General features: G+C 39.1%; 1 protein-coding gene across 1 annotated transcript in view; it reads right to left on the bottom strand.

Annotated features, from left to right (window-relative positions):
• The window catches only part of SLX4IP (SLX4 interacting protein), a 180,671-nt gene that overhangs the window by 122,106 nt on the left and 42,232 nt on the right, over positions 1-16,333 (bottom strand). The window contains exons 4-5 of the mRNA XM_089690101.1: positions 5,123-5,212; positions 824-947 (exon numbers count right to left, since the gene is read on the bottom strand). Coding sequence (XP_089546227.1) covers positions 824-947; positions 5,123-5,212 — 214 coding nt within the window. The remainder of the gene's footprint in view (positions 1-823; positions 948-5,122; positions 5,213-16,333) is intronic.

The following is a 16,333-nucleotide window of genomic DNA, read 5'->3' as shown; positions in this document are numbered from 1 at the left end:
ATTCTATGAAATGTCTGTGTGATATTTCAATAAAGTTCATTTATTGCTGCGCTATAAACTGCTAGCTGGTATGAATGGACCCTAAAAGTGACATCACTAAATCTAGGAGTCTTATAGGTTATGCTAATATTATACTTTATCCTTTCATAAGGGACTTAATGAACTTAAAAGAGAAGTATGTTTTTTTTGTTGTTTTTTTTAAATCATACTTACATAAGTGGTTGCAGCATAGGTCTGATGCTGCATCTGTCCCTTGCAGCTTCTAAGACTCAGAACTGAGGAAACAAACACCACTGATCTCTCAGTTCTCAGCCTGCAATGAGCAGAGAGTTAGTGACTGTCAGTCACTGGCTCTCTACTCTGCCCTTCCAGCTCTCATTGGAGTATGACACTGTGGAGAATGAAGGAGCGGCTGGGTCAGGCTCCCCGCGGCTCACTGAGAGGTTGAGCCAACTGCCGGTCCAGGCATCTGGGTGGATCCCAGCTTAGAAGTTGGGATCTTTTGCAAGCTTGGACTGGCTGAGTGATGTCAGCTAACAATGGGCTTTAGCCTGCTATTGGCTGAAAATGGGTAACAAGAGTTCAAAAGGAACTGCACCCTGTTAGCCACAGGAGAAGTATAGCCAAACTAACCTTTAATTTGATTTTAAGCCATCCAGATATTATATGGCTAGGATTTGTATGCGCTACTGCAGAGCTGATTTGTTCCAACAAACAAATGCCATTTTAACAGCATGTAATAATCATTATAGAAAACACTGCAGAGAAGGTATTGAGAACAATGACTATGTTTTCTGTTGTATTGAAACAGATGAGAACTCACCTTTCAGAAACAATGGATTGGCTTGTGTGTGCTCTTTGAGCTTCACCTGACCCTGCTGTCTACGGCTTTCAATATGCTGCCTCACTCTGGAATCAATTGTGTCTCTCAGTAATGTACAGACTTCCTGAAAAGTACAATAATCACATGAATATGGCAAATAACATAGATAATCAAAATACAGATGTACAGATGTGACTATTAAAAAACAAGTTTTCTTTAAACACAATGTGTTGGTGGCCACAATAGCTTTAGGCTCATGTCAGACTATGGATCTTGTCACTGCTGACAACTCAAGTGCTAAATAGAACACTTACCTGCTTCTATGGGCTTGTATATACAAAATTTCCCTGAGGGACAACCTCATTGGTTTGACCAGAAAAGAAGTGACACCATAGCAGCAGGTAAGTCATTTCTTTGCTCTCAAGATTTACATTGTGCCATGGACCTTGCAAGATCTGCCAAAACTTGAATCAGAAGTCATTTACAATGAAACCGTGCAAAAAGTTAGAGCAGTTTTAGCAATAACCCTTATTGTCTACCTTGAAGCCCAAGTCCAGCTTAGGCACATTATTAAAATCCCAGCAACTGTAAAAAAATATAAAAGGAGCTCCAGCTGCAATACATCCTCTCTCTCTAGTACTGTCTCCCACAGACTCACCACTCTGCGATGCAGTGCCAGACCTCTTTTTCCTGTGAGCCTATATTTTCAAGGATCTACTCACTGAGATTGCATCATCAAGCTACCCTGGACTCACAAGAGAAGGCTGTGGTAGCCCTCCTTGCAGAACGGGATGTAAAAGACAAGTGGCGTACTGCGAGTGGACCAAACCCGCTTGCAATATGGTAAACTTAGAGCTACCAGAGTAGCTCTATGAAGAGTTCCATGTGGCAAATTTGGAGATGTAAGGTATCAATATAGCATTATCAAGACCTACATCTTGGGTTGTAGTAAAGTATACATATACACAAAACATTTTTTCTCACTTTGGTTTAGAAGAAGGTTAATAAGCCTATAAAATTATTTTTGCTGTTTATGCCACATTGGGGATATTTATCTTCATTTACTATCCCAGAAACTCAGCACCAAGTGTATGGAAACTCCTATAAAATAACAGGAATTCTCCTATTAGGTGTACCTGTTGAAGATTTCCGCTTGTTATCTCCCAACTCAAAAATGTGGGATTTCCCTTCACTTCCTGTTTTAGTGACAATGGTAATCAGGATAAAAAGGATAAGGTGAATCTAGTTAGCAGGATAACAGTCAGAAATCTAATCTATCTCCACTGTATCCAAAACTATAAAAAAAACTGCTAAACCTTCTCCCAACCCCATGCTAAGCTGATTACAATGGCAATCAGGATAAACAGGATAAGGTAAATCTAGTTACCAAGTATCAAATTCTCAGCTCTGACAATGCAGGGGACGAATATACATGCTTATATTGCCTATGATGTATGTTTGTACACAGGGCATTAAATGGCCCCACATTGTAGGGCCTGCTCTTGCCATTAGTAAAGATGCCCAAGCTGGATAAAAAAATCAAATCCAGATTTTTATTATTGAAAAAAATCAACAGGACAAACACAAGGTATCCAAAATATTTATATTGTAAAGCACTGAGCAAACTGTTGGCGCTATCTAAATCTTGTATAATAATAATAATAATAATAATAATAAATATATCAGCCATTAAGAAATTCAGCTGGAATCCTCCAGAAAGGTTGTTGGTCATCTTATTTTTTTTTTTTTGACTGTCCAATAAGTGGATTTATGAAGAAAGCTTCTGTTTAAAGAAGGCAGCTTCAGTAAATAATGACATCCGTGAACTGACCTATAGATGGTCAACAATCTGAAAATATTTGTAATGAAAACTAATTTTACTCTGGGTGGTCACTTAGCCAAAACTAACAAAACAATACAAATTACTGGCAAATACTAGTACACCTGTGTAAAGCAGTTCATTAAACCTACAACCCAGAACAAATTGGTCATCTCAGTTAACCTGACAGCTTAAAATGGATTATAAAGTCAGTGGTGTTATCATCAAAGTGTCAGAGTACATTGCTTTAGGGAAGACAGTCAGATGGCCAGACAATTATCCCACTAAATTTATGACTTGATGTCTGGACACCTACTGGATACGCTGACCCCTTTCCTATAACCAATGTCTACTCCTTGGGAGAGAACATTACTCTGCATTAGTGATAATACAAACCGGTGATTTTTGTTTTTTTACTTTGTGTTTTTCTCATAAAAAGAACATATATATATATATATATATATATATATATATATATATATATATACACGTCTGCAGGGTTTTCTTAATTATCTATTCAAATATATCTAAATATATAATTAGGATGTAGATACCTTAATCTTGGGTTAATACCTATCAATACTGAGCACTTGCTATTTGAATGCAGGGATTTATTGTCATTATAATGAACCACTTTAGCATTTCTGGATGATGAGGACTGGTATAGCTGACACTTGTCTTCCCGAATAATAAACTTTATTGAGCGAGTAAAATGTGCATATAAAATGGCTTACACATTTTGGAGATACGGCTTAGTCATAGCTAAACTTTAGCATTTCTGCCTTCATTGTCATGAGATTTAAAAGTGTACCTTGTAGCTTGCATTGTCAATTTTATTTCTTGAATGTGGATACAGGTGTACATTGTGGTTTAAATGTGCTAATCAGGAAACTAGCAAATAGCAAATCAAAGGATTGTGTACAAAAAACAGGACACAACAAAAACAGGTTATAAAAACATACAGTATATGATAAATACATTTACAAAAAAAGTAAAAATCCTTGACTTAGAGCTGACCTCCACTTTTAGTGAAGTTTAAATGGTGTGTTTGGACCAAGCTGGTCCAATCATACTATTACCTTCACTAAAAGGTACAGCAGCTGTGCATTGTATAAACTGTATGTGTAGCTTTAGACAGTATACAGCGTTGTGTTCTGGCAGTGGGACAAGGTTTTCCATTCCCACTTCCAAAACAAAATTAAGTCGGGCTAAACGCTGCTCAGCCATCCACAGGTAGTCAAAGATCACAATGCCATCCATCTGCCTATCCACTTCAGCCAAATCAGAGAAGCTCAGCCATCTTGAATGTGGAAAGTCGGCTGTGACTTCCTGCTGGCTCACATCTGATTCCCCACTGTGCATGCGCAAGACACGATACACTTTCCGAAAGGTACCACAGTCTCCTGGGACCTTTGACGTGTCCCAGAGGATTGCAGGCAGAGAGGGGGAGGCAGAGCTTCCGCTCTACTCACAGAGCAGAGGTGAAAGCGGGGTCCTACCAGATATAGGTACCCTCACAAGCAAAACAAAATGTTTAAATTAGTGGCTGAGGAGGGATGGAGGAGGATAATGAGCAGAATTTTTGATTTTAAGTGAAGTTTCACTTTGAAGGAAATTGAAAGAAAAGAAGACTTTTGAATCAACAGGTAAAAATTAAACTAAAGCCTAAAATAGAAAACTAATGCCGTCACCACATCTGAGTGCATGTGCATTTGTGTGCTAAATAAAATTAATGCATTATATTACATTGCTCTGTGTGTGAGTGGGTTCTCAATAGCCATATGTCATATGACCAACACCTTAAATATACGTAGAACTATACTGTATATATCTAAGGGGCAATTTTAATATAGAGAGATCTAACCACTTGTTGCCAGTCACCTCTGTGGCATAGAACTAAAATGAATGTGCTGCTGGTGAAACAACCATCAACAAGTGGTTAATCTCTCAGCCACAATAGATTAAAATTGCCTGTATAGTCCTAGCCTAAAGCTGAACGTTTAGACTGAAAATTCAGCTCAGTGTTAATAATGCTATCCTCACCTATATTTTTCATCACCAATTCCTCCACCCATTATTTAATTTATTGTTTTTAACGTATAAATAAAGCAGGTTATAGAATTTCTATCACTATAAAAATTCACTATATTTAAAATGGATTGATGATACATGTAAATTAACATTAAACTAAAAAAATTTTTGCTTCAATGACAGCTTAGTTAAAAAAGCATGGAGCACAGCAGCGATTGAAAAATAACGTATTTATGACAAAGACCAGAATAAAAAGTTAACTAAAAGAAAAGTCATTAAGTAAAGGGAAACAGAACACATGTCTAATAGTCCCCTAGGAGCTGTTAAAGGTTAGTTATAATTCACAGTAGTCTCAACGTAACAATGAAAATAAGATCTGAGCAAATCAGGCCAGTCCAATTCCTTCCCTGCAGCTAAAGGCTTTTGAAGTAAGAATGGTTTTGTTGTACCTCCTTCTCATGGTCAGAAAACCAGCTGGTGTCTTTACTGGTGCCTTGAGGCAAAACATGAAGATCCACCAGAACAGCAAAGTTCCCACACTGCAAGACAAAGGATGAAATCTTTAGGATGTTGTAAGGACCATGTACAGCACACACACACAAAATGAAGCCACCATCTACAATCTCCTCAAGCATCCACCTCAAAAGGAGCACATCAAATTAATTGACCCACTGCTGGAAGCAGCAAATCATTTGTTTAGTGGCCGTTCACAAACTGGCTCCGAATTTTCAATTAAACCCATAAAATTAAAAGGCAGTGGAAAATCAATAAGCCAGCCATAGCACATATAGGTCTACATGTGCTATGTTGCATTTAAAAATTATACACTTAAAAATGAAATGGCTATTAAAAAAAAATAAAATAAACAAGGAGCACAGGAAACAATAGATTCACAATTCAATTTTTTCTTCTGTAAAATGGACTTATTCCAGTCCACTGGAAAGGCCACTGGCTGTATTTCTCTGCATATACCAAATAAAAATACACCTTGCTGATCTATACCAGGGGTCTTCAAACTTTCTAAACAAAGGGCCAGTTCACTGTCCTTCAGAGTTTAGGGGGGCTGGACCATGGCCATTGGAAGTAGAAATTGTCCTGGTGTCAGTGGGAGTAACAGTGCATCTTCGTCATTAGGGGGAGGAATAGTGCCCCATCATTGGTGTCAGTAGGGTGAATAGTGCCCCATCACTGGCATCAGTTGGAGGAATAATACCCCATCATTGATTTCAGTGGGAGGAATAGTGCCCCATCTTTGGTATCAGCAGGAGAAACAGTGCCCCCATTACTGGTGTCAGTGGAAGGAAGAGCCCAATCATTGGTGTCAGGGGAGGAATAGTGACCCATCATTGGTGTCACAGGGAGGAATAGTGCCTCATCATTGGTGTCAGTGGGAGGAAACGTGTCCCAAGAGCCGGAAAAAGGCAAGTAAAGGGCCACATCTGGCTCCACAGTTTCCAGTGAACTACTTATCACTTATGTTTCTTGGGCTGTGTGGGGTCTACCTAAGTTATTCAACTTAAAGGCTATTGCCATAAGTGCCATAAAATAGCATTTCCTTTAGAAAGATTCTAGTAAATCAATGCCATATGTTCTCTTTCAGAATACAAGAAATATATATTTCTAGGGTACAAGTATGGATAGTAAGTAAACATGGCAGCCACCTGCTCCTGGTAAGTCTCTTCAGTTAGATCCATATCAAAGTAATAAAATCCACCTGAGGTTGTGTTCTTATACAGTAAGTAGTGGGCATGTATGCCAGCAATCATAGATTTGCCAATCATGTAGAAAAAAAATGAGTCTTCTTACTCTCATTATGGCTTACAGTTCTGAAATTATGGATAGCCATCAATCATTTAGTCTTGTTAAATGTAGTTAACTAATGTGGGATTTTTTGAGTATGTGCCTCTGCATTTTACCAAAAGAATGTGACCACTAAAATAGACCGACAAATTGTGCAACTTAACTTATGAGTCTTCATTCCCTTATGTAGAACTGATGGTAATGTATCTATTTCACATGGGAAACATGTCAGTTCCCCAAAGTGTTTTTGTCAAGAATGACACCGCAGGACTTTTTATGGAGGAACTATTTTCTTTTTTTACAGCACTTCATATTGCTAATAAAGTAGCTCAAGTTAGAATGTATTTTGGAACATGTAGGCCTGTTCATACACGCTGAGCTGAAATCCAAGTTGCAACAAACGAGAAACTAACTCCAGTCCCATCATGGTGCAACAAACCTCTGAAATGCTTTTTGTAGTTAGTAAGCCACATGTGGAATGTCAGCATTTTAAATGACATTCAGGTGTTGAAGAGGCCGCAGCACCATGTGTAAATGGACACACAGAGAAAGGAGGAGCCAGGAGAGCCTGTGGGGGCCCCGAGAACAGGGGGATCCAGGCTGCTCTGTGCAAAACCACTGCACACAGCAGGTAAGTATAGACATGCTTTTTAGTTTATAAAAAAAAAAAATGAACCTTTAATATCACTTTAACGAGCAGAAGTTAGAAGCTGATTGGCTACCATGCACAGCTGCACCAGATTTTGCACTCTCCAGTTTTAGTAAATCAACCCCTTAATGTTGACATGGAACTGACTCCAGTACACTAACACTTTTTATTAAAGTGCATTTACCAGTGCAACTTTATATTTATATTTAACTTTATATATGAAAACAAAACCAGGTTTCTTTACAGGCAACAAAGACTGTGGGCCTAGGGTAACGCACAGCCACCTGTATACCATATTGCTGACCAACTGCTGTGTACCAGAATAAGATCTCTGAATATCACCATGCCTGCAAGTGCAATCCTACTGGGTCCTCATCAATGTTCCTCTACAGTCTCTGCATATTTGCTAGTGGGATAATGTTATGTATACTAATTGCTCACCTACTCCCGGTCTGCACACCTAGCCCCAAACTGCATGCAGAACAGGTTGTCTGTTTGCTGATGCTCAAACGAATTCACAAAAGTGAAGTCAAAACTGGGTAATAAATTGATAGCTTCAATACAGATTATGGAAAGACTAAATTGGAACGGAGTAAAAATGGAAAAAACAAGCAATTTTGTTGAAAGCCATCAGATTTTTTCCAACATGTTCGATCAGGACAATTATGAACCCATTTCTTTGTGGTCAGTCGAAAATCACCATTTTAGGTCTTCAACTGCTTTGTAATTTTGACAAAAAATGGTATCAAAAGTTTGATCGCTCTGAAATTACCACTTGCAAGACCAGCTTAAGAATAGCTAGCTGACTGGGTACAAGGAAGTAGCACACCTCAAGTTGTCTAGAGTCAAGAGGTACAAAATGGGCCATGAATGGAATCTCCTGTCCTGTCTGTATATCAGGATTACAGGGTTGTGTAAGGCAACAGGCATAATCAGAATCAGGTACCCCTTATACATAACATGCCTGTAAAAAAGAAAAATAATAATGTTCACTAATGACAAATAACCATGCCTCTTGCAAGAATCTCAGACTGAAGTCCTAGGCCTTAAAAGCAGTGGCACCTTCTTCTGCGGGACACACCTTGAAAAATATTAATGGATAATAAACCTATTTTATAAAGTTTTACTAACCAGGCTTAGGAAGCTTTAAGGTAATGGAATTTGCTGAGGCTGCCCACCACCTTCTTCTGTGCCAACCTGAGCACAGACAGTCCTGCAGCCACTTCATTTTCTCCCTACCAGCTAACCATCTTCAATCTATATGCCATTCTTATGTCTCCCTGTCTTTAGACAGTCCCTTTAGGCTTTGCTATATTCTCCTCTATTGTCGTTTAAGGGTCAAAAATGTTCTGCATCTCCTGCCCCCCACCACCTCGGAGATGCCTCTTTCACCGCCCTTCTGCCTGCAGAGACAGCTTCTCCATCTTCTACCAGCTTCAATGAGCAAAGGGAACTTTCAGTGGGCAGTGGAGAACTTTAGAGGGTCACACAGAAGGTGCCTTTGGGCTGTAAGTTTGACATGCCTGCTTTAGAGTTAAAATGCAGCTGCCAATAGGAGACAAAAGTTGTTGTTTTTTTTTTAAATTGAGATTTCTGAAAATGTTAGAAGATAACCACATATCTTTAATATGCCCAAAGCATGCAAAGAGACCTGTGAATGGCTGCTCCTGCAAATATTCAACACAGCACATTTTAATGTTCAGAAAGGACATATAATATTGCATCCAGGGACTTCAGCACTTGTATGATCATCATTACATTGGGCTGCATTTGCCTTAATATATTTCTTTACCTTTTAAAATCTGCCAGACAGGTTTGAATGACATTGCAGCCCAACCAAGGAATCACTATCAACAGATATAGGTTGGCGTTGCCACAAAAGATTAATGCAGTGGCTTTGCGGTGTTATTTTATACTGAGAACGCCAAGATGAAGCAGAAGAATCCTGAGAAGGGAATGTTGATGATAATACCAGACAAGGAATGAAACGTGAATATATTTTTTGGATTTCAGATATTTTTAAATAATTAACCACAGTATGCAAAGGGTTTTGATAAGTATTCTTAACAAATGTTTCTCATTCAAAGACATTTGGTGTAATATTAAAAGAAGTGAGTTAAAAAACAGAAATTAAAGTTGAAGTAGTTTAGTTTTTATCTTAATATTAATACAGTTTTTAAACTGTTGTTTTATATCTGTGTTTACTATACATCTACAATCTTTGTTTTACAAATACCTATTTCATTCATGAAAGGATTTGCACAGCAAAATGGGTTAGCTTAACAAAGAGAACAGTAATGGCTGCACCATGTACACGAATAGGGAGGTGCACTATAGTGATTTTGCTTTTTATTAATTCATTATATGAGATTTATCACCAGTTCACTTTAGCTTTTCATTTTTTTTACACTGTATATTTAGAATATCACTGCACTATTAATGTTATACCCAAACAGTGATTGCTTCTGATTTCCCACCCTGCACGTTGGATTTTTTAATCTGCATGTTTGGAGCCTGGTGGTACCGACAGGGCCACCCACGGCGCAAATTGTACCTGATTCAGCAGGAATCACTTGAATTCAAGCCATGTATGATAGGCTTAAATCATAAATCCCATCAGACTGTGAAAAGTGAAGATTTGCTAGGTTACACAAAATATATAAAGATGGTAATTGTGTCTAAGTAGTTCACTGAAAAAGTACCTTTTTTCTAGAATTCCTTTTAAAAACATCAGTGCACTTCCTAATGTGTGTACCTATGGCCTCATACCTGTATATCTGCAGTGTGAATCTTAGGCCATGCTGCCTCTGACTACAATTTTCAGGAGTTTTAGTGTGTGATTTGGTGATGTCACTACTTTGCTGCTCACTGTTCTCTCTACAGGAGGCTCTGACCGGAGGAAGCAAAACTCTGCCCCTACCAAGATGGACACCTCTACACAGAAGCAACATGCAGAACAAGGCATAAGTCAGTGATGGGGAAAGATCAGCTACAGAACAATCATAAGCAATAGTGGGGACTAGTCCTTTGCCCTCTGTCTACCTGTTTTTGGCCAAAACTTACACAGTTCAGTTGCTCTTTATCAACCTGTCTTCACAACAACATCTTTTAGGACTTCTATAGATAAGCAAATTCAGCACACTTTCAGGTGCATTTAGTTTGCTTTTGAGATCAGTTAGAGATGCTATCTGAGTTCCTTCATAGGTTCCTTTGACCTGTAGTTGACTTAATTCTAAGCTGCATCAAGCTAATTTAAACAGCGATGGCCTTCCCATGCTTGTATGGAGAGAAAATCAGTTCTGATGTAAACAAGAGACCCTTAGTCGTGGCCAGAAGCAGCTTCTGGAGCTGCAGTAAAACAAGATGTAAACAAAAGTCAGGTGGTTGAAGGCCACCGCATGGGAAACAGTAATCTCCATAAACACGTATAGATCCTTTAAAAAAAATTTTCTTTTTGTGCAGTGCTTTGTTGCAGGTGTAGTTACCCTTAAACATTATCCAAGAAAATGATGTTCATGAATAAGTTGAAAACATAATATATTTTGAAGTTGAATTTGCATTTTAACATGTGAATGGAAGCATAAAATCATGAACATAATGTGGAGAATGAATGGTATATGTAATGAGGATAAGTTAAAGACACTACACAAACCAAGAGAATATTATTAATCTAAAACAAAGCATAGTAAGCAGATTATCAACACAAAGGTTCGTGTGCAAGGAATGCTGGTCTACACCTGTTTTATTGCCCTAAGCACTTGGAATCTGTCCTGTTTAAGTCGTTTGCTATAAAACACTGGCAACAACCTTAAAAGTCTGGATTAACACACCGAGAATCACTTTTTATCACTGAGTGCAATGCAATGTTCGTGTATAATCAGTAAAAATGTCAACATGCTAGGTGCTTTTCACAACTAAGTTGTGAAGTATATAAGAGACATACCATGTCTACATTGTCACTCACAGCTGATAGGGCCACCGAAGACTTACCACATCTTATCTTTGGTGAACTATTCTAGGCAAAGCTTTTATCCCTGAATAGGAAGACTCTGCTCCCAGCCATTGCCTAGAAGTCACAAGACAACCTAAACACAAAATACAAGCAAATTATCTCATTTTTCTGCTAAGTTTTGAGGTCTGCATACCACTATTTACATCTATAGGAAGCCACAATATGTATTAACTGAGCTAATGATCCAGAGAGCCTCCAGTCAATCAATATAGAAAGCTCCTTGACCCCACTGCATTGGCCGACCATGACAGAATTTTGTTGATCGAGTCTGATTGCTCAAATATTTTTGTGTTCAATAACTGACAGCAATGCAGGTAATTTAAATTACCATTTTTAATCCATTTTATACATTTTTGATAGTAGAACAATACAATGTTTGTTGTGTCCAGTACTTTATATGATGATGAATCACTTGTTTGTGATTACCCAATCAGTACATATATGGAAATTCTTTAAATCATTTTTCACACTAGGTCATATTCTGTTAAAGATCACTTGCTAAATTGCTGTGCCATATAAGTCCACACCTATTAGGGCACATTGCAGGTTCTAAAGAGGGGCCTAATTTATAAAATTAAGGTACCTATACTGCCTATAGCCACCAATCAGATTGAAGTTTTTATATTCCATCAATTGAAGTCTAAAGGTCCATACACTCAAGAAAATCATACGAACATGTCCGTACGAGGAACGATCAGTCGATTATCTCATCATTAGTATAGTGCTTTCGACGGCCAATTCCATCTATTCAACCAACAAAAACTGAATATGCAAGCTAGAAAATTTTTATTGTATGTGAACACACCATCTGATTATCGCTCAATGGGGAAGATTTACTAAAACTGTGGCACTCAGAATTTGGCACAGCTGTGGACGGTAGCCAATCAGCTTCTAGCCTCAGCTTGTTCAATTAAGCTTTGGCAATAAAACCTGGAAGCTGACTGGTTTATATGCAGAGTTGCACCAAATTTTGCACTCTACAGGTTTTGTTAATCAACCCCAGTGTGTGCAGTAATCGTACATGTGACGGAGATCAGAAATATTATTTTATTTTGGTGTTGTTTGTTGAAATCAACAAGTGTGTCCAGCAGTCAGCTTGTCTGCTTAGTTAAATTTTGAAGTTCCTGTACCCCGCAGGGGGTGGGAGATGAGGCTGATCTCAGCAGGGAGCGCAGACAGCATGGTGTCCTGTGGCTTGGCTGTGAAAAGCCAGATATGTCTGCACTGGGGGCATGAGGCTTGGTCAAATTGAAAGGACCATATAATGTCCCTAGGGGGGGGGGGAGATTGGGCAGAGCTTGAGTCAGGATGGACAGAGCAGCTCATGGCTGCAGGCATCACTAGGAGATGCATTGAACTGGGCTTTTTGCTTTGTGCACTGCTGGGACTTGTGGTTCTACATTGTCTGTGTGGTCTTGAAGCTGTGGCCAGGACACACAGCCCTCCAAAGACCGATGAGGAGTTGGTGCCTATCTGCCTGGAATTACTCTGCTGAGGCCACTGCTGGCCTGTCAGTCCCTGAATTGCTACCCTGTGCCAAAGATTTAACCTTCTCTACTCTGCCTCCCTGTTGTGTGCCCACCTGGACTTAACCCATTGCCTGCCTTCCTGTTGTGTGCCCACCCAGATTTAACCCATTGCCTGCCAGAGCCTGCCTCCCTGTTGTGTGCCCACCTGGATTTAACCAATTGCCTGCCAGAACCTGCCTTCCTTTTGTGTGCTTACCTGGACTTAACCCATTGCCTGCCAGAGCCTGCCTCCCTATTGTGTGCCCACCTGGATTTAACCCATGCCTGCCAGAGCCTGCCTACCTGTTGTGTGTTTACCTGGACTTAACCCATTGCCTGCCAGAGGCTGCCTCCCTGTTGTGTGCTCACCTGGACTAAACCCATTGCCTGCCAGAGTCTGCCACCCTGCTGTGTGCCACTCGGACTTAACCCATTGCCTGCCAGTCTGCTGCTCTGTTGTGTGCCACTCGGACTAAACCCATTGCCTGCCAGTCTGCTGCCCTGTTGTGTGCCATTCGGACTAAACCCATTGCCTGTCAGTCTGGTGCCCTGTTGTGTGCCACTCGGACTTAACCCATTGCCTGCCAGTCTGCCATCCTGTTGTGTGCCACTGGGACTTAACCCATTGCCTGCCAGCATCTGCATCCCTGTTGTGGGCCCAGATGGTGCTACGGACTAACTCCCCTCTGTTGCCTACCAGAACTTGGTGATCCTTGTCGTGTGCCCCACCCCGTGGTACGAACTTAACTTTTGTTTTGCGAAAACCTTGCTATACTCATCGTGTGCCCTCCAAATCATTCAATAAAAGCCTTGTGTATCCCACTGCTCTCTGCATGTGTTCTGTCATACCTACACCTGCGTCACAAACAGAAGTAATCGAATAGAAAAAAACACACATGCTGGGAAGCAAGGAAGGACCTTACACTTCCTCTTGTACTACGTTAATACGTAGCTACGTTTACCTTTGTCAGTTGAGAATTTTCGTACAAGAAAATACCATTGTCGGTTCCATCATGATATGCACTTTTGTGGAAAATCGAACAATCATTTGTCTGATTTTCTCATAGTGTGTACTAGGCATTAAAGTCCGACAATAATCAGTGGAAAAAAAGTAATTCTTAAAGTGGAACTAAACCCTCTCATCCTTTACAGCCAAGGAAGCTGTCATCCTAGTCTTTGTTGATCGGCATTTACCATGGTGCTCTACATGTGATCAGTTATTACACAAGCTATTTGATGGCTTGATGTTTTGGTTGAGAGCAAAAGCACAGTTATCATTCATACACAGCATGCCTTGAATGTAACTATTTGGGAAAACAGTTAAATTGCTGGGCTTAGTTGCACTTAAATCCAAGTTCTACCTTTTCAAATTTCAACATTTTCTGCCAAATAATTTGCTGTGCAGTCTTCTATTCCAATGCATTTTTACCCTTCCTTATAACTTCTCATACTTCATCAATTCGCTAATTTTTTACCTTGCCTTTCACATGTTTTGCTGATTTGACAGCACGGGTGTACATGTTACGAATCCCTACAAGTCCAGAAAAAGTGGCTGCTGGAGTTGTACTAATCTTGCTGTAAACACACTGTAGCTGAACCTTTTGTTTTCTCCCTTCCCTTCACTACCTTGATGCTTTATTAGGTTGGAGTAAAGGCATGTAGAGCATGTTAGACGCTCTTCTTGCTCCCACAGTGCAGCACTGGGTGCCTAAGTGGCCAATTACTTGGCTCCAGTGCAGTGATAGCAAGGAGAGTCCTGTAACTTCCACCGACTTGGAGCTTATGTAGGGCTTCTTTGGTTGTCCACTGTGGGTGACAGTGAAGGGAAAGGAAAGTATAAGTATAAACAGTACAGGTGAAGGGCACCCCTATTGGTTTATATAATCAAAGATTTTTTTACTCTGCTCAAGACTTGCTCTGGAGGAGGAGTGGTAGGCTACATATCAATCCTCATTTTTAAAAAACTATTTCATGGGTATATAGTTGAAAGAACCATGGAAACCATGGTGTTGCTTTATTCTCAAAAATTGGGTTGTATGATTTAGTTAGCTTAGATATTATTCTTTAAGACACTTTATTAAATATGCTCCACTGTTTTTGAGGGGTTTTTTTGTATAGTTTGTCGTATACATAATAAAGAAAAGTTCAAGTTGCTGGTACATTCTACTGAAGATAAGTGTGACTGCACTCTAATTTTTTTGTTAACTGCTTATTTTGTAACCAGACTGGATTATGAGATGGGAGCCATGCGATCATGGCAGGAGCCAAAAACCTGACACTGATGTCTTCTATAATTGCAATTACTTGTAGTCTTCATTGTCATAGCGCCTGAAATATGTTTTCAGTTTATTACAAGTATTTCTCTCTTGTGTCTAATCACAAAGCCCTGAACATGCCATAAAAAAATTAATAAGGTCACCAAATCTATTCAGAGAATAACAAACAGCAATAAAGTACATAATAAGTATAGATCATATATTTTTCTGCACAAATAACTGGAACAGTAAACATTATAAAAGTACGATAAATATTTTGCCAGCTGAGCAGCTAATGAAAATTTATTTAGATGTTGAATGCCATAGAAAGCTCGCAGTTGAAAACTTTATGGAATGGCAAGTCATCAAGAAATAACTCACACGAAATAGCATTTCCAAGCAGTGTAAAAACAACCGTCAAACTAAGCAAGATTAGGCTCCTTAAATCACCACTCTCTAATGAACAAGGCAGGCATAGCTTAAAAAAATATAAATTCTATTTTTATTTCTAATCGTTAAATAAATAATATAGGTGTGTTATTAACACAATGTTCTTTTTCTCTAAATGTCCTGATTGCAACTCTGGTCTATATCATTCTCCCAAGTGACTTTTCATGAGCCCCTTATCTACACCTTAGCTTCCCACTGTTAGGATCTGTTTTTTTGCTTTTTTTTAATATAGGAAGTGAAGATAAAGGTTTCTAAACACCTTCTTGCCCTTTACTGCTATTGTCACCTTGGGATTTGCTTTGAAAGGCATTGCTGTTCTATATGTGCAACAGCAATCGTGAGCTACAGTAAATCATATAGAACCATATACAACATAAAAAATATCAAGAGGTAATTTGCATCTTAATGGCAGCTCAGACATCCAGGTTTTTATAGCTGACTGTCTTACTCAATTTTGGAGATTTTACATTACTTCCTGGTCTAGGACAGCAAGAAGAGAAACAAGAGGAGCAGTTGTCACTAGGCTAGGACAACACAGACAGTAATAACAACCTAAAAGAATTTAAATACACACCCAATAAATCCAGGCTAGCCAGTCAAATTTGTGAAAAAATGTGTCACAAAATTCCAAAAATGTCAATATATGTATTGTTGCTAGTGACTGCTATGTGTTTCCACACCAATAATATATGATACCGTGAAGTGCTGCCAAATCAACTAAATCTTTAGAGGCATTACAAACAAGATAAGTTCTGTAGGTTTGTTTTTGAGTTGAATTTGTATGCAAGTTGGAACAGGTACATTTTGTAAGTGTAACTAGCCAAACTAAAAAAGTTTTAGTTTTTTTTTGGATAGCATTGGGAAGGGTTAACATACTGTAACATTTGTTTTGATGTCTGTGCCCCTGTTGAGAAGATTTCCCCTCACTTTCTGTCGCCGTGACAATTGGATTTTGAACATTTTGGGCTGTTGTGGATAAAAGGAAC

The sequence above is a fragment of the Staurois parvus genome, unplaced genomic scaffold (assembly GCF_062004578.1).
Source record: "Staurois parvus isolate SC_StPar_1 unplaced genomic scaffold, SC_StPar_1.0 ptg000516l, whole genome shotgun sequence".
In the NCBI taxonomy this organism is placed as follows: domain Eukaryota; kingdom Metazoa; phylum Chordata; class Amphibia; order Anura; family Ranidae; genus Staurois; species Staurois parvus.
This window is presented reverse-complemented; position numbering and strand designations above follow the sequence as displayed.